The 23,007-nt window shown below is 47.8% G+C and overlaps 1 protein-coding gene across 1 annotated transcript in view; it reads right to left on the reverse strand.

Annotated features, from left to right (window-relative positions):
- The window catches only part of LOC127390112 (rho GTPase-activating protein 7-like), a 39,804-nt gene extending 24,435 nt beyond the window's left edge, over positions 1 to 15,369 (reverse strand). Inside the window, exon 1 of the mRNA XM_051631309.1 lies at positions 15,309 to 15,369. Coding sequence (XP_051487269.1) covers positions 15,309 to 15,315 — 7 coding nt within the window. The 5' untranslated portion in view covers positions 15,316 to 15,369. The remainder of the gene's footprint in view (positions 1 to 15,308) is intronic.
- Between the last annotated feature and the right edge of the window lie 7,638 nt (positions 15,370 to 23,007).

Consider the following 23,007-nt stretch of genomic DNA (forward strand, 5'->3'; position numbering starts at 1 on the left):
AATTCTCATTTAATATACATTTAAGATACATGGCTTCATCTTCTGTTAGATATCTAGTTAACAACAAGGTTTCCACTGGTGATGGGTGTAAAAGCCATCCACTATCCAAGCACTACTGTAAAGCAATTTTATAATCAGTTTCTCTTTTGGAAACACAGCAAGGCCCGTGAAGCTTCATTTTGAGACCTTAACACCTTTGGCTTGGTTCTTGAACTACTTTTCTATAACAGACTTCTGAAACTCAAAAGAAGAGTATTTCACACATTTTTTAATTTGAAGAAGAACGCTCTCAAGATGTTTAAAAAAGAAACACTGGCACTAAACCACCCAAGCCACTAAAACCCATTAATAAAAGCATTTCAGATCAAAAGACCCTGATTCACTTTAGCTCACTTCAGCTTTCAGCAGGACCCAACCCTTGCCTAAGACTGAAGCCAAGCCTGGTGCCAGCCTGCTTACGACGGGACACTGTGTACGTTCTTGTTTGTGTCCAGGCACAGCACAACTCCTGGCATATGGAGCCAAACCATTTTTCCTTAGATGGCTTGGCTGTGTAGGCTATAATAGGACATGGAGTTGACAGGTCACAACACTATGTGTTGTCCTGAGAGAAGGCTGGCAAGAAACATGAAGCAGGCTTCATTTCTTCACCTTGTTTTTTTTTAAGCAATGAGGCAGATAAAGGTGGCTAAGTCAGAATAGTAGAAAACACACATGCTATTTTCTCTGCTTGCCCAGTATCTACAAAATTACTTGAGCCAAATGTCATAGGCTGGTGCAGAGTCCCACTTGGAAGGTATGAGGTACACATTAGCCACCTAGGTGAGGTAACAAGTCAAGTATGCATTAAATACATAAAAGGCCCTGGAAGGAGCAAGAAAAAAGAACATTATCCTGCTGATATTAGGATGTCAGCACACAAAATCACCTTGTGCTCAGTTTCTCACTTTCTGCAAAACATCTTGACTTAATATTTGGGATAATACTAGCCTTTTACATACTTCTCAGTAAGATCTAAATCTGTTTTGCAGAGAAGATACCATCCCTGTGTCTACCACTGGCAGTGAAGTAAAAGGATTAAGGCTGCCCGATTCCAAACGCCCTTTCCAACACATTCTCCCGACATACAAAGTAAGAACTCAGATTTCAGCCAAGTCAGTTGTTAGATGTGCCATTTTATGTAGGGGTAAACCTGCCAAGAAAAAAATGGGTAGGCAAGTGTGTAATGCAGTTCATGTCTTGCTAAAGGTTTAGGGACATTTACGTTTGCCTAAAAAGTGCTGCCACATATTTCAGTGACAGGAGGATTTGTGTTGTCTTCCCACATTTAAGAATAACTATTGCTGTCAGGTTCCAGCTGGACCCAGGGAATGCTGAGCAGTTTCTAGCTGTGGCATTCAGACAGTCTTTGCCTTTGATAACACAGAGTGAGGGAGAGTCTGAGCTGATAGGACCTGATGGGTTGGTTTGCATCAATATCACTTACTCAACTTCACTATAACTTTTTGTAGTTCTTGTGTAGAAATACAACATATTCATACATCCCTCCCTGCTTCTCTCCAGAAATGCCCCACTTCAAGAAGTAAAAGAAGCAAAAGGAAAAAAAAAATGGGCACCATTCCCTTGCAACATGAAGCCAGCATAAGCAGTGACAGCACTCACATGAAATATCTTACCATTAATGGCTCCAATAGAAAGCTTTCTGGATGATCTATGGAAGCCCTGCAATCAGAAATATTCTAAGCTTTGCTCAGCCCCATTCCAAATTGATGGTTCTCTAATGAGAGGGGAGTTGCCCTCACCATCAAACTTAGAAATCCATTTAAGTCCCTTTGATGTTGCTTGATTGATCACTTCTGAAAGGTTATAAAAATGCAGCTAAGCCATATTTGTTTTTTCTGCAATGTTTGGAAAGTGTAAACACTTAAATCATCAACCAAGTGCATATCATTCATATTCACCATACCTTTTAAAAGCATACTTAGCATGCCACTGAGAAAGATTACTCTGCTGACAGAAATCCAGCGTCTGGATTAATTTAAAGGAGTTCATTTCACAATCCATCATTCCAGAATAGGAGAACAAGGAACTGCTCAGTTAAATTAAATGGTGAGTTACTCTGGAACAAATTAAAGGACATTCATCTCTGCACTGTGTCTAGTCCAGAAGTGTAATTCAGGGCTGATGCTATTAAAAGCCAAGTAGTCTAGCTAAATTTAATAAAGACTGAATCATTTTACAACCAATATTTATTTATTTGCACTCTTGAACACGGGAAGCAGCAGGATTTGTGGCTTGTGCCATAAGCTGGCAGCTTCACGCTAGAACTCTTCAGGGACTTTTGGAAGGAGAGCAGGTGTGGGAAACCAGCCTGGAAATGGTGGGCCAGAAGCAAAAGCCAAGAGGTGAGCAAATAAAGAGGCTACTTGCTGCTCCTGCTGCAGGCTGTTTGAAGTGGCAGCAGGGCCTGCTAACAACAGGCTCTTTATCTTGGACACGTTGGTGGCCATCACCAGTTGGATTTGGTACATGCTCAGCAGCTAATGGGCTCTCCGTTAGGTCCTTCTCAATCCACGTCCAATTGGTTCAATGGGGCACTCTGGATGGAAGGGTTTTTTTCTTCTGAAAAAAGTATTTAATTGATTTACCCAAGAGCCCATATGCAGAGGCAATGAGGCTCAGCAGAACACATGATCTACTGGGAAGACTTTACAACTAACAGCAGAGGCATAACAGCACAACTGATCATACAGGAAGGCAGACTGGGATCTCCATACTTGAAGACCTTGACAGCTGGTGAAAATAAATGCTTTGCAATAGAGAGAAGTGTAGCACCTTCCCAAAACCAGAGGCCCTGGGGCCGGGATGTATCTGGCATGTGGGGATGAGGGGTCTCTGTGGGGATGGGGATCTGCACCGGGCTCACTGGCCAGGCTGCATCTCTTGCCTGCTGGGTATGAGCTGTGAAGGAGCGGTGCCTCCCCAGGGCAGTGCCATAGTGCCCACCTCAGAACCAGCAACCCCCCTTGGTCCCATGTCCCTTCTGGGCTGCAGGCTCCCAACAGGGCCTGGGGATGTGTCCCTGTGGGAGGAGACCTCGGGTTTCCTCATCTGGCTTGCTCTCTTGCTTCCTCTGTCTCACCACGCAAGGCCAGGAAGCTGTAACAGGGAGAGTGTGCAAAAAAACAATCTCTCTCACACACATCCATCCTGGTGCAGGGGACATGTCTCACCCCCACACCTTCCCTGTCAGCCTGCACTGGCTGTGGCCAATGGAGGAGCCTGCAGGAGTGAGAACGTGCACGTCTACCCAGTAGTGACCTTAAAGGTCATTAGTGACCAGCCAGCTTGAAGCAGTAGAGAAACCATCAGAGAATAAAGCTTCCTTTTTGCAGGTGCTGCAGACACTGGCAGGACAGTGCAGCTGCCCTTCAGTCTGCCAAATGGACAAGACTGAGGAAACAGCCAGAGAGAGAGAACTGACTTGCTCAAAGGAAGCCTGCAACAGAATCAGCACCACAACTCTAGCTTCTTTTCTTGTCGACTGAGTTTCACAGCTTTTCTCCATAGAAATGTACACTTATGGGCTGGGGTGCTTCTCAGAGCCTGTGTCTCTAAGCTGAGAAGTCAGGCTGGGAGTCAGATCTCCTACAGCCTTCAGGCATGAGGTAACAGCCATAAGCAACTACCCGAAGCTTGTCCAGGTGCTGCAGTTAGCAACCATGGCAAGTGGATCTAATGTGGTAGCAATAGCTTATTCCTCTGTCTGCTTCCAACCATGCAGGCATATCTCATAAGTCTCATACACTAATCAGCTTGAGACATAATGTTTCTGTAAATTCAGATTTCCAAAGTGTTGTGCTTCACCAAAGAGGCATCTCAGTTCCCCAGGTCCTATCTGCATTTTGTAAAAAGGACCAAAATCCAGGGGGAGGGTTGTTGCTCTGAAGAGCTTTGCTGAATCAGAGAAGGCAGAGCAGGAAAGGAGATGTGCTGCCCTTGCAAAAATCACACAGCAGGTGCACAGACAATGCTGAACACAAAACCTCCTTACAAACCTCTAGCCTTTGGGACCAGCTTGCTGCCACACACTGTCTTTTCTGAAATCAGCACGGGATATCACTCCCATCATCTTAGTGGGATTAATCCTTCTCTGTTGTAAATAGGAGCTTCTGCTGAAATACCAACCATTTGTTTTTATACATTTGGCAAAACACCTTTTCCTTTTATTTACTTGGTCAATATCAGCCCAGTTTTTCAGTTTGATTGGGCATTTGGCAGTAACGCACTTAAATAGCTTTCTACTGCTGTATGGTAACTGAGCATTGGCACAAAAAGATTTACAGCAGTGAGCCCCAGGTAAGGATGCTCCATTTTCCTACAGACTGATTAGTACTGTCTATTCCAGTGATTCAAGTTTTTTTTCAAAGAAAGCACTGGAAGAGCTGAAATGGATACATATTGTCAGCTTCTGGCAGTTTAAGTGCAAACAGCTGCCCTGAAAGCTGTGTGCAGTACCACAAAGAGAAGAGCCTCTACGAAAGCTAGTCAATCAAAGAAGATAAATCCTTGTGTCAGTTCCAATTATCGAGATACTCCAGTTAACTCAGGGAATCACAGACATTAGACTGGCTTTAAATGCCCACGTGGTTGGGACTATACCATGGCTCCTGGGAGGCAATTTCACTGTCTGGCAGATCAAGAGGCTTTTCTCAGCTAGTTAATTCCAATTAAGTTTTTCCTCTCAATTTCATCCTACTCTCCATTATCCTCAGTCAGCTACCCTTAGCAATTCCTCTCCTGCCATGCTGCTCATGCTAAGAGTCCTGAAAATGGTGACATTCCTTACAAGTATCTGGTGATGGCACCCATGAGACCTCCTAGAGCTACAACCTCAGAGCAAAGATGGCTTCTGTCTTACAGAGCTTCTTGCAGCTGCTAAGGCCCTTAAATAAAGCTGTACACTTCAGGTACACCAGTAACCTCCATTCCTTGTGTTTTGCCTCTTTTGTCCTCTGATAAGCTTTGTTTCTTCTGGCTGCCCTGACTTCAGATACACCATCTAGAGTTTAGATGGTGTAACACTAGAGAAGAGCTGCTGCAGAATTATCTCCTGGTATTTGTCTGGAAGTCTACAAGCATTGGTGTCCTGGAAGATACTGCAAGTATAATACATAACACTGTACAAACAACAATACAAACAGGCGATTTTTTTTCTGGCATACTGCTGTGTTGTGAAGTTCATATAAAGGAAAAAACCACAGGGCATTCCATTAAATAATTCCCTTCCTCACCCCTCCAAAAATTAACAGGAATGGTTGAAAATTGCTAAGTGGATGGGACTGATTAGTTAGTCTTTTATCTATGATCTCAGCATGGGCTGGTCACACCACTGTGCCTGGCTCCCCATCCCTGAACCACTCTGCCAGCTCTCTCACACGCTCAGGAAGACAAATGGAATTAAACAATCTGTAAACATATCCCTCCAGCTCAGGAAGGTCAAGGGTTTTGGAAGTTTATTTCAAGAAACAAGAGGAATTCAGCCCTTTTGTCAACACAGTCGTGAGCATCAAAGGGCGGCACTCCCTTTCCAGAGGGTTGGTGGAGAAAGCCCAGGAAAACTGGGGGTATGGCCAGCCCTTTGGCCAGGGTGATGGCTAGTGGGGGACCCATGTGTCTTCACTCCCCAGCTGGAAGGTTGTGCTCCTTGTCTGCTCATGAGAACACAGGACTGGGTAAACCAGCCTGGCAAGTAGAAATAACTACTTTTCAACTGGCTCTCAGGTGTTGCGAGTAGGAGCCACTGCTGTCATGATAGTCTTCAAACTGGCAGATCCTGGGACATGCATTTGTGCTCCCTGAGGCCCCTGTTACTGCTCAAAGCTCAGCTAAGCAGCAGTAGAGTCTGAAAGGATCAATACAGTGAGCACCAACAGCAGGAAATATAAAGAAAGGTGTCTCCATGTGAGGAGCAGTGTCAGGGCATGCACAGCTCATGGAGGTGGCCAAATATTCATGCAAGTCCGGCCTCTCCCTGGTCAAAAGAGATGGTGTTGGATCAGAAAAATTTCTGCAAACTGATGTTTCCTCTGAGGGAAACTGCACCTTGGGGGACAGCTTGGTAGGCTGCCAGAACAGCAGCCCCCCAAAGCCAGCTTCAGATCATGGTTAGCACAGCACATCCTGGCCCTGTCATGCCCAGCAGCTTTCAGGGTGGCAGGCAGAAAGCAGCCTGGCCTCCTCAGCCTGGCCACACTTTGTCTCAGCACATGGACCTCAGAGCAGTCCCCAACTGCCCAGAAGCTCTTTCCTGCTACCAGTCTTTTAAACCAGCCAGTCCTCTTTCAAGTGCATTTTTAGCATCTACACTTAACCATCAGGAGAATTTGAAACTGGCCACTGTAAGATAATACCTCACCTCCAGAATGCTTCACATCTTAAATACGTGCTAGTCTTCCTTGAATCATGAGGACATGGGCTTGGAGAAAGGTATTAATACTCATCTGCAAAATTAACATCTACTTAACCATTCAAAACACATAATCAGCTCAGCAGCAGAGTAAGCTGATTATGAAAGCCGTAGGTGTTTTCTCTGGCAGGAGGAAGATACATATTACTAAGAAAAAGAGGACCAGAATAATTTCAAAATGATCAGTTTCTTATCAAATAGCTGCTCTTGGCTGGAACCTCCATGGTGGGTACAGCAGAATGCACTAAGCCAAATTTGGCCTGTGTTGCACCAGCTGAAGTCCAGAGGAACTGCTCTGAGGTCATCTGAAGTCAGACTCGCAGAACTGGGCAGAAGTCCTGCATAGATTTACATCCGTGATTAATTTTATACCACATGCTGTCCTGCTGAGATCCCAGGGATAAATGTGTGCCTGGTCAAGTCAAGGTTTAAGCTCCAACCGAGATTTACACCAGTGAAAGGAAAGCACTACCAGCCCAGTGCTTATGTGACTCAGGCCAACAAAAAAATGTAGTGGCAGCTGTGAACAGTCTGAAAATCAAAACCCTGATGGGAGGACCTTCACACAGAGGTTTGGGTTGTTGTTGCAGCTGACTCTCTGCATCCCCTTTATCTTTTTTTTTTTTTTTTTTCCATTCAGAGATGTTTGACCTTAAATGCAAAAGGATAACATGGGTCAGGAGGAGTATTTATTATGCGTGAGCTATTTTTCTTTCATGTTAGCAAAATCCTTTTATAAAAGTTGGCAGAAGTCCTTGTTACAGCTAAATTTCAGACCCATGGGTGATGTGGAATTTAACATTATTTATATCTCAGTATAAAAAAAGAAATGAAAAGGACGCAAATTCAAAGAAAATAATCAGAACACAGCTGAGGTCTGGTAGCTTTACTTTTTTTAACCACTGAAGTCTATCACTGCCCTTGTCTTCACTGGTGTTGTGTAACTAGTTCAGTGGTTTGAGGGCTTTCTATGTAGAAGCTGGGGAATTTGTAGGAATTACACATCACACTTATTTCTATGCTGCTTCACAGACAAGGAGCATGCAGCACTTTACAGATTCAAGAACTAACCTGCACAGCTGAGCTCCTATCTGCAGGTGTGCTGGCTGCTCACCACACGCATGCATTAACAGCAGTGCAGAGACTCTGCAGTTTAAACCCTTTGCAGTACAGGTACAGAGAGGAACACTGAGTGGGGATGAAATCCTGCTGTCACTGAGCTCCCTCTCCGACCTGTTGTCCCCCAGTCCATGGCTTTTCATGGGGCTGGGATGACAAGCAGCCTGACTCTGCAATCTCACTCACTCTACCTGGTACATGGCTTCCCAGCAATTCACCTCCTGGCTTTAGAGAGCTGTTTGTACCATAAGAGTAACTGCTGAGCATGAACAAGGGCTAAAGCTCAGCCTTTGGCTACCAGCGTTGTCCAGACTTGCATTGCTGCACAGAACATCACTCCTGAAGGGTGGGGTTGCAAAGAACATTTTTAGGAAAGGGTTATTTGTGTTTGCTTATTCCCAGAATGGTCCCAGGTCAAACCCACACTGGCTGCTTCTCCTAGCCTCATTTACTTTCAATTAACATATGCAAAAACCTAATGTACATTTCTTAAAATGTTCAGAAAACAGGTTTGCTTCTTGTCCATGTTATTTCACAGCGATCTTCCAACAAAGTTAAAGGCAACCACAGCTGCTCCTCATACAAACATGCACAAAACACTAAAAAACCTTGTATCATCACGGGCAGGGGCCAATCCTAATGACAGAACAAGCGGTATCCACACTTCTTCCTTGGCCACTCCTTCCAGAAGGCCTCTCTTCAGACACCACTCCCTTGATTCAACAGCTCATCTCTCCAATGCACACAACACACAGGTGACTAAAATAAGAAAGCAAAGAAGCACCAGACAGCCCCTGCAAAATGGCTCTCCGGGAGCTGTTATCACTCAGCTTTGAAGAAGAACACATTTAAATGCACAACAGTTTTCACTTTGAGGCATCCCCAACTCCAGCATTAGCAGACATTAAATATGTGCACACTTAATGCTTTGCAAGCTCTACAGCAATCAGATTGGATCAGCAAAGGGAACTTGCCTTAATAATTCAGGTGTCTGTGTAGTGTCAGACCCTGGAGATACAGGTAGGGTGACATTTTCAGAAGTATCTAAATTTCTTAGACTCTCCAAGCTCCATTGAAAGTTGCTTGAGGTGAATTTGAATGGAACTTAGGTTCCCAAATCTCTTTTGTATTTCAGAAGAGGTTAGTATCTGTCTTTAAACTTCACATTCAACAACAAGTAGACTGCTTGGAAAGTTAGGTGTAGAATAGGAGTTTGCATAGCCTGCTCATGAGCATAAATGAGCACCATTCCTTTGAATGTTAAAAGTGTATTTAATGTGGTGCTCAAGGTCACACAGCAAATCAATGGGCAAAACTGAATCATAGCCCTAAGGGATTACTTGCAATCAGATGCAGGAGTAATTGAGTAATTGCACAGACTAAAAAGCAGCATTACATCAACTTAACATATGGCTAGAAAGGGGCTTGGGGAGGTTCAGTGATTTGCTGAAGGGGAGAAAGAGTCAAGTAAGGGCTGACATTATGATATGAACAGCTAATTTCATTGCACAGGTAACCTGGCACTGGAAAGTCTGCTACTAATTTATACTCCATCAAACTTGGGATTTTAGTGTCATAGCTTTCAGTATGCACTGCTGGAAATACTGAGTTCCCCACTTCAAGGACACATCTCACTGACTATTGGCACTGCACTAGGAGAACCCAAGATGAAAGACATCCAGTGACTTGGCTCTGACATCCAAGCTGGCACAAGACAGTAACGACTTCCGAGTAGGTATGTCCTCGTGCCTGGCAGTGAGAACAAGTCCCTAGGCTGCTGAGCTTCAGCACAAGCTACTGGCCCAGCAACATGCTTACCAGTCATACCTGACAACCACTTGCCTCTCATTTCAGCTGTCAAAATTATATTTATGCTGGGGCAGTATTTCCTGATTCCCTATTTGGACGGTTCCCTCAGTAATTTTTCCACTAAAATGCTCAAACATTTTTTAAAAACATTTAAACAGGAAAAGACCTGACCTCTCCTCCCTGAACATCATGTGCTGTCTTCTCCTGGCAACGGAAGGTCACTGCTGTGCCAACTGCTGTGGCGACTCCAGGACAAACCGAGGGGTGGATCCCATATCTTGGGACAGCACATGGGCTCTGCTTGTGTGCACTATAGAGTGTGCAGAGCTTCTCTGGAAATGTTCAGCAGTCCTGAGATTTCAGTCCAAGCCCTTCCTATTCACGCCCAGTATATCCCCCTCATTCCAGCTCACTGCCATGCCTCACCCTACAGATGGATCCCAGGGTCTGGTTGGCAGGTTGTGGAGGCACTATCCCACAGCTCTGAAATTAAAGGAAAAATGCCCTTTGACTCAACTGGCCTGATGTTGATCCAGATACTTAATTCAGGTAGATGTTGGGCAGCTCCTCTCCTGTGCACTTTCACTGGGCACAGAATAGTTTTGGGGGTTGTTTCCACTCAGGAGGGCAGTGCTGTCCCTCAGCAGACACCACACACCAGGGGACTGATGAGATCAGCCAAACTCCCAGCACATTACATTAAAATGTTAACAAGTTGGACAGCTCTGAAGGTAGAGCCTATGAGCAAACTGAAGAGACAGCTTCCTTAAAACCTGTGAGTGTAGACTCTCCTGGCACCAATGGATCACAGCTCCAGGGGCACTGCGCTCAGCCACTGGGAAACCAGCATGAGCCTGGATGAACCTGGCTGACATGGGAGTGGGATAGATGGGAAAGAGTCAGGTTCTGACTGCAGGAGGAGGAGAAACGAATGCATTTGACTTCCAGGAGTATTCACATAGCCTTAGGAAAGGAGCAAAGCACTGCTAAAGCCTCTGTGAAACCATCTGGCTGTGTGGATGCCTGCTCAGGGCTTTGCAGGCCTCTGTGCCAGGTCTTCCTCTCACCATCCTTCCAGCAGCTGCTCTGGAGCCATGCTCACCATGCTGCTCTTCAACATACCCTAGGCTTTCCTTGGTGGGTTTTAATTGCCAGGCTTGGGATTCAGCTCTTTTACTGGTGCAAATCAAATGCTAACACATCTGAGGGTGACAGAACAGCACAGGAGCAAAAAAAAACACAAGTGAAAGGAAAATCAAGGCCCTGCAGATTTCTGTGCCCACACATTCCTCCTGCAGAATGCTTGGGCCAGCTGCCTCCCAGCTTGTGCCTTATCTGCACTCTCCTTGAGAAGCCCTAACGTGTCTGGAAATCACATTTAATATATACATTAATATATATTAAACATACCATTGTGAAGGCCTTGCAGCAGTTTGGTCATGCCGCACAATTACTGTCAGATTGGTGATCGCAGCAGAAAATTAGATTTATGTGAATTTCTTATGTGTTGATTTGTTGTTTTTTTTTTTACCCCAAATAATTACTGTTCTAAGTCCCAGCACCATTTTACAGCAGGAAACCTGTTAGACCCTCTCACACCACCTCGATGTCCATGCAGAAGGCTCCCTTCCTCACCTTCCTCACTCAGCCTTCAGACACTCAGGTGGGACAGCCTAGAGAAGCTTTTCCTGGGGTTTTTCTTGGTGTTTCGATGCATTTCACCTTTTCTCCTCCCTGCATGTGTTCTGAGCACCCACCCTCCAAATACCAGAGAAGTGATGCTTTTCTGACAGGCAGTGAGGCTATGCCAGTTCCCCAGAGCTGAGACTCTGACCTCCCAGCACTGATGGGTGGCCCTTAACCAACAAACCCTGATTCTTCTCCAGAGGAACAACCTGCTCTGCTCAGGCTGATGTGATTGATAGTTACTGCAGGTGGGAATGATAAAGACTGAATAAGATTTGTACGTATTCTGGACTGGTGCCATGGGAGCAGGGAAAAAAAAAAGGCAATCCCAGACAAAGCAAAATGATAATGTGTTACTGGTCAGAAAGATTCATGTGGTGAAAATTAATAGCAGCAAGCTATACCCCATCCATCTTGTCTGTTGCAGAGAAAACATGCTCCTTGGTGTATGTGCAGCACAATGTCTGACATTCAGGTCACAAGCTGTAATTTAAATTTCTCCCAGCTCTTCTTTGTTTAATGTCCTATCAATCTGGAAGCAGTTCAAGGAAAGCGTGTGAGCTGGGGTTGGTGTGCAGCTGCTGTTCAGAAATGTAAGGCTACTTCTCATGCACGTACCACCTCAGGGTGCTCCCCCCGCAGGCTCTGGGACACCTGGGCTAGCAAGTGCTCTGCTGTGTATGAAGGTCCCCAGATCTGTTCTGGTGGGAGGAGAAAGAGGGCACAGGCTGTTTGGGATCCAGGGGGTCCCTTCCTGCACTCACACTGCTCGAGCCCTGTCTCCCCTTCCAGCACACCTGCGGCTGCCTGACGTCCCTTACACAAGGACTTCTAGTCTTTTAACAAAAATATACCTTTTTATAAAACCGTAACAATTTTAGAAGATGACTTGCCTTTCTTGTCACCAGCCTGCCAAAGCCTGACCATGTACATCTTCTACTACTGCTCAGCACAACGTCCAATGAAAAAGCACACAAAATGAATGCTCCCTGCACTGCCAAGCTGGTGAGAGATTCAGATGGGAGAGGAAGTACAAGGTCCAGTGGGGTTTCCTGCATGCCTATAAATAGCTGTTTGACACGGTTTCGGCAGAGGTCAGCAGCAGACAGCTGCACAGACTCTGGCCTCCCATGGCCTCGTGCTGGTGTGAACGGGACAGATGGCAAAAGGTGTCCCTTAGAGCAACAGCTTTTGAAGCACAGCTGCTGTGCTCCTGCTAAATTAATGGAGCTAACGAGAGTTTGCCATTTGCTGTAGTGGGAGAAGGGCCACAGGATACCTGCTGGGGAGGGGTCTCACCAGAGTCAGCCCTGCAGGCTGGCAGCAGGTGAACCTCTTGCTTCACCTCTTGGTTTCTCTGACTTTGCTGAATGACATATGAAACCTAAAAATGTTTCTGAAATGCTCAAGAAGAAAATAATGGACATAAAGATCAACTTAGGTGCTTCAGTCCAACAGAGGGACTTTAGGGAACAGCTCTGCAGAGGCTCTGGGTGTGTTGGGTGGGAGTGCCCAGTGCCAGCAACACTTCTGGGTACTTCACCACAAACCCAAGGACACTGACATCTAGAGAGAGCTGTGTTTGACAGGTCTTTTGCACAGTCCCTTGTCAAACAGCCACAGATGTATCTGCTTTATTACACACTCTACAGATGCATCTTGATGCATAATTATGTATTTATGTGTAACGGCAAGTATGACAGAGCTGCTTCTGCTTAGGCCAAGATGCACTAGTGAAAGGACAGTATATCCACCTCAGCAGACAGCTCTCACCTTCCTTGCACTAGTTGGAAAAGGTCCTGCCCTCCTCCCATCCCAGGTAGCCATCAAGTGAACTGCTCTGCCTATGTCACCTCCAGAGCCACAGCTGCTGCTGCACAGTGGGACAGGAGCTAGATGGGGTTGGATACAAGTTTGGCCATTCACTATCTGACCTGGCCTCCAGTCCATGTCCCCCAGCATGTGCTGGTGTCTGACCAGCTTGGGTGGCCCTGCCAACACTTCCCAGAAGCTGAAGGCCTGCATGCAGCCAGAGAGGTGGAGCAGCAGCTATGGCACCATGTAACCTTATTGCACATTCACTTCTACCTCCTTCCGGTCCTTTGGCGAGGTTTATTTAACATACCACCCTTTTTTTCAGACTCTGTTCAATTTCATGCACCATCATCAGTGACACATATTACCTTGAATAATGATACAGAAATTAAATCAACAGGCTTTGTCTGACAAATAGAAAGGCCCCATCCTGCAAGGTTGTGTAGCATGAGTCAGGGACATCATCTGATTACTGTGCTGCTTTGTGAGAGAAGGGAGGAACAATTGCCAAATGCAAGGAATAAAACTGAGAAAAAAGATCAGATTTCAAGAGGATCTTCATTCCTGTGTGAGAGTTCAGAGCTGGGAAGGAAGTGGGAAGCTGCTGTCCAGCACATGAGCACTGGCCTCTTGGCATAACCACCCCCCGAGCACCCACCATAAACCTGTCCCCAGCAAACCACCCACTCCTGCCCCACTCCTGGAAGACGATGGAAGCAGCAGCAATGTCTGCAGTACCACACCCAGGAAAGCTGAAGCCAGGGTGGCCAGTACAATCCTGATTCAGATGATTAAGGTCACTGAACCAAACTGAGACCCACAAGTGGTGCCCAGGCTCCAGCAGCCATCAGGCACCACAGTAAAAACCTACCAAGCTGTCAGCAGGGCCTTTTGTTTATCTTTCGCCTTTCATAAGGCTTTGTTTTAATGCATAAACCAGCTACTTATTTGTTATTATTTATTCACCAGAGAAGCCAAGTTCCCTTCCCACACAAACATGCTCAAGGTCCTGCCTTTTCCCAGAAGCATCAAGGGAAATGCGAAGAGGCAGAGGAGGGCTGGGTGGAATTAGATGATCTTCAAGGTCCCTTCCAACCCAAACCATTCTGTGATCCTCATTTAAGACTTTTAGCTTATGTCAACAATTTCTTCATTTCCAAAACACAACTAATCTTCTACCTTAAAAAATATACTTTTTCCACTCCCTAGAAGACCTTTGTGTACTGATGGATAGATGCTCAGCCCTAGCCTCGAATGCAGCAAATTAATTGTGTTTCTTCTCAGCTCTTTTGCTCGGCACATCGCCAGGGTGACGCAAAGCAACGAGAAATAAATTGACTCAAAACTTGGCCAGACGGCATCTGCAAACAGAGGGTTGAAAACTCAGCTTGATTTATTTTATAGAGAGGCAAAGGACAAGAAATGGAGTGTTACTCCCAGCTGTGGTCCTGGCAAACTGTCCTCAAAGCCCACAGGAGAGCTGTGGTGAGGCTGGGCAGCCACGGCCCCTGCAGCTATCTGTCAGGGGAGCGTAGTTGGGAAGGGACAACATGACACTAATTCATTTTCTGTAAACATTCACTGCAACACTTCCACCTCCTGCCCAGAGAATACAAAATGTTTTACAAGGAGCAATAGAATAAAAGCCACCATCTGACATCTTGACACTTAATAACCTCCTACGGATCCATCAGAGTTACTGTAGGATTTTTTCAGCATTACAAAGCAAGCCTTTGGCAAAAGTGGGAGCATGATGCAGGGCTTCCAGGCTGCCCACCGCCCTGCTTCATTCCTGCCTACCCTCGCTGCACGCACATCGGCAGGGACCAGACTTCAGTGCTGGGCACTGAGGGTCCAGGTGATTCTCGTCAGGAGCCCGTGATGCCCTGCCCTGGGCTGACAGCCTCGGCGAGAGACAGACTTTATCTAACAAACGAAAACCTCCATTTGTTCTAGCACGTGGCATTTCATAACTAATGCCTCGTATACACCAAAACAAACCACACGCGTGGGCACACACTCATGTACCCCCCGCCAAAGCATGTCCCAGCCCTTTCGGGAGAGCCGCGGCCAAGCCCGCAGCCGCGGGGAGCTGCTACCCTCTAGAGGAGAAACCGCCGCCCAGCAGCAGTCCCCAAATGCCTTGTGTGAGATGTTCAGATGCTAAAGTATTACATTTCAAAGTTTCTTACTTTTTTTTTTCCTAAACAACAACAACAACAACAAAAATCTATCCCTGTAAAACTTTCTCGTTTGTGTCTGAACGAAGCCAAACAGAAGCAGCACATCCCACGAGAGAACAGCCAGACACTTTTGGTGTTCCATCCCCCCAAACAGTTCACACCCTGTTTTCTGGTACTAGCATTGAAGAAACAGAATTATCAAAGAAAGACAATAAAACTCCTCTCACCTTCCATGGGGAGACTGAACTGCAAGTGTCCCGTGCAGAAATTATTCCTGTGTCCCTGTAAGAAAGCAAGTCCTGCCCGGGGCAACTGAACTCCAACCCCGCCTGCTTGGCTTTTAGCAGGACGGCCGAGATCCCACCCAGGACGGGGTGGAGAATCCTCCCTGGGAAAGAGCAGCTCGGTCACAGCTCCCTCCAGCCGCAACTCGCATCCCGGCGGGGATCCGACAGCCGCTTCCTTTCTCCTTCCCCCTGCATTTGGCAGCAGCCCCTTGGGCTGCCGTCCCACAGCAGCATATGCGGCTGAGTCTGCAACGGGGATGGGGTCTGGCAGTGCCACAGGTGCGGGCAGGACGGGCCGCAGCAAGAAATTCCGCCAGGGGATCAATGCAGGATCCACATGGTTTAAATCAGCTGCAGGAGGTTAATGGAACAGGCAGAGGCACTCGAAGCACGGGAGTGACAAGTGAGAAATCCTCGATAAACTGGAGCTCGGCCCAGCTGAATGAGCTCAGTGCAGAGCACGCAGCTGAGGACTAAGGTGTGGACGCCACCCCTGACACTCTGCTTGGGTTTTGCCAGAGGCAAAAAACCATGCTAAATTACACTGAAACTCTTACACAGCAAAGTGTATTTTTGTTAAAACCATCCCTCTATCGAACTCATCTGGCTGGAGGAGCAGCAGCTGGTAAGAGCAGCCCAACCTGCATGGCCACTGTGGCAGGAGCTGCTGCTCGGGGGCAGTGCCCACAGCAGGATGGCTGCAGGGGGCAAACACCAGTGGGCAAGCGGCAGCACCCACCACCACACCAGCCCACCTGAGTGCTGGGTGATATGGGGTTCCCGTGGGTTTTCAGGCAGATGGAGAACAGAGGATGACAGCAGCATATTCGGGCTTTAGTGTGGTTATTGTCCACCATTCAATTTTGGACCTATTCCCTCTTCATTTAACTGTCCAGCACCCAGCAGTTCCCAGGGAGAGCAGCTGATTCCAGGCTCCCATCACCACAGCTCAAGTAGGGGAAGTTTAAGCTTACAAATACAGTTGAAATGGAGAAACCAGCTAGTGTATGACAGCAGAGACCATGGCTGTTATTGCTCAGAGACCAGATCTGATCCCTGGTCTCTGTTTTCAGCTGCTCACAGCACACAACAGATGCCTGATGGGGCACCAGCACTAATTACTGATTAACCCTGAGTTGCAGAGTCTCACACCAGATAATGAGGTTAAGCACTATCGAAGGAAAATCCAAAAATGTTCCAGGTCCCTGTGGCTGCCAGGCACATACAGCGAACTGAAAGAACTCCTGATGAGGTTTCTATTTGGCACATGTTGCTGCATCATTTGTGGAGGGAGACACCCAGACACAGGTCCTGCTTATCCTGACCAGAATGTGGTTAGGATACTAACAAGTTACACTGGTGTGATGGGAACAGAAATTAGCTTTTAATTGCTTCTGAGATAGGATGTCTGAAGGAACAGTCTTTTCTGACTCCGGGAATCAAGGGAAATGGAGACACAAGCATCACACAGGGCACCCTTCAGAAAAGGGGTCCAGAAGACAGTGTTACCCTGGTTGACTGGGGGTGGCAGCTACACCACCAAACCCAATACATGCAGTGATACAGAAAGAAGGTAATGACCCTGAAGAAGAGGAGCAGAACCAAAGCCAAGCTTTATGAGCAGTCCCACCAGCCCAGGCTGCTCCCCACTGCCACACTGGGCTTCTCACACAGCTCTGAGGCTTTCCAAGTCACATCTCTAGCACTCTTGCACAATTAACACTACCCCAAGGAGATCTGGCACCACAGAGTGGCCAGGGCAAGGGTGGCAGGACACCAGCACTGATTCTGACAATCAGGTCTCTTTTAGTCAGCCTCTGTTTCTGCAGAGCTGGAGGGGAAAGTCCCAGGGCTCTGCGCCTACATGTGACGCCTGCGCCTGGTCCCCAGAGGCAGCCTGACCCCAGCTTCCTTCCCAGCCTCTCTGAACTCCTGGCCCTTGGAGGAATAGCACCGTGGTATTTTTAGCCTGTTTACAAAGACAGAGCAGTACATTTCTGTGTGGCTTGCAGTGAGTTGTGCAGTTGGCAGGTCAAATGGCAGCCATTTGGGCAGCAGTGGTTTGCCTGGGTAGGTGCTAGTATCAGAGAAGGAAACAGAACAGAAAGAGCACCAGGGGAAAGTGACCATTTTGCCTTTCCTTTAATCAACTTTCTTCTTCTGATGCTCCTCTGAGTGCCAAGTTTCACCCTCCCCCCACTGGCAACCCAGCTCTACAGGAACAGCATTATGGGAGCACCACAGGCTCCTGCTTCTCCCCTCTGTCACTGCTGGAGACAAGGCCAGAAGGAACCACAGGAATTCAGGAGCTGGATCTCCTACGTGGTCTCCAGTGACAACAGGATCCACTTCACCAATTTCTTTTTTGAAATGATTTGGCTAAGCACAGCAGCCAGAGACTAATGGCAACAGTTGTCTGAAAAGTAACCAACCTTTTTCAGCTCCTCCATTAAGTCAACTGGAGTTTGTGCACACAAGTCAAGCTAGCATTTTGCCCACCCTGTCACATGCAGAGCAGGTACCATCTTTCCCTTTTCAGGGTCACTGATGCTCATATCCTCACATCTTAAACTGGAGCAGTATTGTCATGTATTTGTTTGCATACAGGTGTGCTCCTGTATGCTTAGAGCCACTCCATGCCTCTGTGTCTGGACAGTGTTAGGTAGAGGACACCAGGTAGGTGCCACCTAGTCTGGTTCAGTATGAACACTCTAAAGCTCATGCTGTAATACCAGTGAATGCCATTTGCCTCTCTCAACACTTACAGGTGGTGAGATGTTGTTCCAGTTAGCAAGTTTTGGTGAGGACAACATTATAGTTCCTTCACCAAATGCCACGTCAGCCCCATGATAGCTGCTCATGTTGCAAGGGATGGGAGCTGTGTGGGGCAGAACACTATCTGATATTCATCACACTTCCCTGCTGCTCCCGGCCTCAGATGCCGAAACTCCCCTCAAAGTGAATGGTGTCTCCTTCCCATCTCCTACTGGAAGGCTTCCAGGCAAGTACACACCAAAACCTGCTCTGCAGCCAGGAGGAGACTCAGCCCCAGTAGCCATCGTTTGCTCTTCTTCACAGAGCCTGGGACAAGCTGAGAAGCAGCCTTATTAGACCTCTTGCATCTGGTGCAGAGCAGTAAATACTGTGTCCCTTATATTTAGGAAAAACACGTTCATGCTGCTTTCTCAGAACCCAGCAGAACTGGTGTGCAACTGTCTGTGCTGGAAAGTTGCCCAGGTCAAAACAAGTCAACACAAGATGTTTCATCTCAAAGCAGGGCTCAGCAGAGCTGTGTGCTCAGACACAAGACCAGCAGAGGCCAGGCTATGGGTGGCCAATATGTACAGACAGAGAAGGAATGTCTTGGAAGGCGGCTTGCACCAACACAAGTCTCTGGTGGTGACTGCAAGACTAGACAGGTGGGGAAATCTCAACCCATAGGGAGCCAAGTCAGCCTACAGTGCCTAAAAAACAGGCTCAGAGGACATGGCCCTAATGCTCTTCAGGGAGAGCTGGGCAGGTCAGAAGTGCTTGGTGCTGAGCTGAGACAGGCAGGAGCAGCATGGGCTGTCCAGGGAGTGTCTTTCCACATGTGCTCAGCCAGTCATGGAGAGTCCTGCCCTGCCCAGCTAGGGCCCCAGGAGCCACTTCAGCAGGATGGTTACTGCTGGGAGAGAAGGCAGGGACCCATGTGAGTGGGGGACAGCCTTGTCCCACTCTTGGGTAGGGTTGCCTGCCTCCTGCAGCACCCTGAGCATCTCCAGCCCAGGTTTCACCTCTCTGCTGCTCCCACCAGGCACGTTCAGAGCTCTGAAACTTTCAGAGCTGCTGCCCCCACCAGGCATGTTCAGAGCTCTGCTACCTTCAGAGCTGCTGGCACAGCGAAAACTACCACCCTCTCTGTTTTGCACAGGCAAGGCAGAAGAGAGCACCAGGTCAATGAAAATATAAAGCCTGTGGTGCCCTCCCTTGAAGGCAAAGCAACATCTGATGATGCCTGTGGGAGAGCTGCCCCCACTCAGGGTCTGTCAAATTCTGGGCAGCGGATCCTGTGCATTCAGTGCTGCAGGCAAGCTGTGCAGAGGCAGCACAGCCAGGGGGATAAGGGTCTCCACCTGGCCCTGAGGGAGCTGCACTAGCCCAGGGATGGGGCTGGGACAGGTCCCACTGGGGCAAGGGGACACAGAACCCCACAAACTGGAGGGGTCCCTCCCCTCCAGCCAGTGCTGGCTCCCAGCCACTCCCCATGTCACAGCAGTGGGCAGGGATGCTGCTCAGGCTATGTCATGCTTCTTTTTTCTAGAATTACATACAGCTGCATTGGGCAGGAGAGAGACTGCTGTCTCCCAGGACGCTTGTGACAATACTGCAAAATATTTGTCAAAGCAACCAGTGTTCTGGAAGGAGCCCTCAAAAGACAAGGAGAGAACAGCCAAGGGGTGCACCTGGCCCCCCAACCCTTCCCAGCACGGCAGATGGGCATCTCAGTCCCTCTGATCCTGTGAGCCCAGGGCAGCCACCTGGGAAACCTCCAGCACAGAGCACAACCTTCCATCCAGGGTACAAGGAGAGGTACCAGCCCCAAACACACTACTTAAACCTTTACTTCCCACCCTTTGTACCACATAGCGGTTGGACTAGCACAAAGTTATTTGTTTCAAAAAGCTCTGGCTTGTCACCCCTTCAGAAGCTCTTGGTGTGGTTTATATTATGTTCCAAAATAGAAACAAGTGGTTGTAAGTGCGGCTCGCTGCAGGAATTCCTTTCCCTTCCCACATGCAGCCCAGACCTCAGGGTGCAATGGAGGGACACAATGAAGGGACACCATGGAGGTAACGCCATGGAAGGAACCCCATGGAGAAGCAAACCTGGCTCTAAATGAGGTGTCCCTCAGTGCATGCAGTGACTGCAGCACCAGGCACCCTGCTGGGCTCTCCCCTTGCTGGAGCAGCCCCAGGGCTGTGCTTGCTGTCACGTCCTGCACCCCTCAAGCCTGTCCAGGGAGCCAGCTATGAGCAGGTCTGATTCTGTTCCTGGGGATTTATTTTCTTCTCCTCTGCTTTGTCTCAGAAACACAAGCGCACTGAAGAGTTCCCTAATTCCTTTGTTGGAAAGCCCAATCACAACATTGTTCTTAGAAGAGAACAGACACAATCCTATTAGGCAGAAGAAAATGTATCTTTTGCTCTACTGAATGCAGTTGCTTTATTGGTGTTAGCTTTGCTTTTAACAGCATTAAGTAGAAGAACTAATAATATCTCAGGCATGATTGAACTCAGTCACAATAACCTATAATGCCTCTGTTGTAGTGCAGAAAACAATACAATTAGAGTATGAAGAACTACTTTGACAAAGCAAGGAGCCTGTCATGCTTAATTTTCCCCATCTTTCCCTAATGTAAGTCTATCAAGCACACTATATTAAAAATAATTTTTCTCCTCTGACAAATAAAAAGTCACGTTTGATATCTACAGAAACTTGAAAAAATGAAGCTCTAACCTGTACCACCAGCAGCAGCAGCACACGTGCCAGCCCAGGACAAAGTGCTTCTGGGGTACTTGCTACTGCCCAGGGAGCAGCTTTGGCCAGGTGAGTGCCCAGAACAGCTGTCATGAAAGGCTCAGCAGAATTAAAATACCTTAAAGAGCAGAGATCCAGGTTGCCAAAAGCCCATTCGTATTTAGAATAAGAGACAATCTCTATGGATTTTTAAGATAGCTACAGCTTGGCTTTTTCAGAATCACATAAATTGTGTCACTCCAGCAGAGACAGGCAGTTCAGTCAGAGGAATGCACTTTTTCATAGGAAACTGTTCAAAGAGTTTCTAATTTTTCAATGGTTATTTTCTACAGCAAAACACCTTTTGATACACTATTTCTCTCAATGTATGTGTGTATATTTTCCAACTAAGAACAGCATTACTATTTTACAACTTCTTTCTGAGAAACCCTGAATTTCAATGAACTGTGATCCTGAAGGCTGATTATGTATCCAGGGAAATAAACTATTTCTAAGGATTTCTGCCATGCATTTGTATCTGTCAAGGTCAAGAAGATCTCGGTTCCAGACAAATAAACAATACACACATATATATAATGTTCTACAGTTGCAATGTTTCCATGCGATTTCACTATGCAATATACCACAAACCTCCAAAAAATGGCAGCAGAAAGAAAACAGGACCTGGTATATGAGTTCCCTGTTTGGTCTTACTTCAAACTGGCTCCTACTGCAGTCAGTGCAGGCAAAAGCTCAGTAACGGAATATTCTTTCTCTCCCCCATCGCCCCCCCACCCGTGGGTACTAAAAACTTCAGAGCTCGACTTAAAAATAACCTCAGCACTGCCTTCTAGTGCTGGTTGTCTGCAATAGCCGTTAACAGGACACTACTTGGTGCACTCAGAGATGATCTGGAAAGGTTTAGCTCCATCACACTTGGGTTTATCCAGAATTTCTGATCAGCTTCACTCTGAAAATCTGCCAGAACTGAAATCAGAGCTCTGAAAGAAACCCCGTATATTCACCTACCTAGTATTCCTCACTGCTCCTGAGAACACATGTATTTTTACCACAGTACACCAGGACTGAAGTCCCCCAATGTCCTTCCAGCAGCTCTGGATGTTTTGTTTACCGTGTGCTCCAGAACTGCTGATTTCATCCTGCCACGCAACGCTCTCACTTCCCTCCCCAAGCAGCACGTTTGCCTGTCTGAAACAACGAGTTTCTCAGAAGTTATTTTTTGCTGTATTGTACTGAGGTGTTTTTTTTACGCGTTGCTACCCAAAAGCTGGCATCTAGGGGGATATCCCTTCGTTTTACTCCCTCAAGCTTATTTCTGGGCCTGTCCGTACAGCGCGCCGTGAGGAGAGCCCGCTGGGCCCTGCGCGGCTGAAGGACTCCTCCATGCCGCCAAACCTCTACAAAAACCCAGTCAAGACAACGAGCAGAAATCCTGAAAGCTAGAAATAAAAGCAGAGATGAATCTGAAAGCCCTCAGCTCTGTACCCGCTTAGCCCCACCCAGGGGCAAAGCCAGGGAGGCAAAGGCCGGGCCCTGGGCCGACACCCCGGCACCGCGCCAGGCAGCGGCGTGAAAAGCATTTAAAAACGGGGAAAAAAAAAAAAAAGCGGACAGGTTTTCATTCCCTGATCAAGGCCACGGCCCCGGGGCTCAGTTCACACAGCACACGGGACCACAGATGCCTTGGGACTGACCTGCGAGGCGTTTTTCCCTGGCGTTCTTCCAGAAGCCGGCCCAGGCCCGGCCCGAGGAGCCCGCCGGCTGGTGGCTGCGGCAGCGCCTCAGGCGGGGCTGCCCCGGCGCCAACATCCCTTCTCGGGGATCCCCGCTCCGGGATGAGCCGCTGCAGCACCTCAGGGCCGAGGCAAGCCCATTTTCCGCAGCGTTTGGCTCCCGCAGCGGGGCTGGAACGGGGCCAGCCCAAGCAGGTAGCACCGCTGCCCGGCGGGCCCGGCCCCGCGTCCCGGCTGTGGAGCCGCGCTGAGGCTCGCCCCGCATATAAACACAGCCCTTCCCTGCCGCCCGGGGCGGTAAACAAAGAGCTACTCCTGTTTTGGGAGCACTGCACCTTGGCGTTAACCATCTGTGTGACAGCTCAGTGTCCGTCTGGCAGGCTGTG

This window comes from Apus apus, chromosome 13 (genome assembly GCF_020740795.1).
Source record: "Apus apus isolate bApuApu2 chromosome 13, bApuApu2.pri.cur, whole genome shotgun sequence".
NCBI lineage: Eukaryota > Metazoa > Chordata > Aves > Apodiformes > Apodidae > Apus > Apus apus.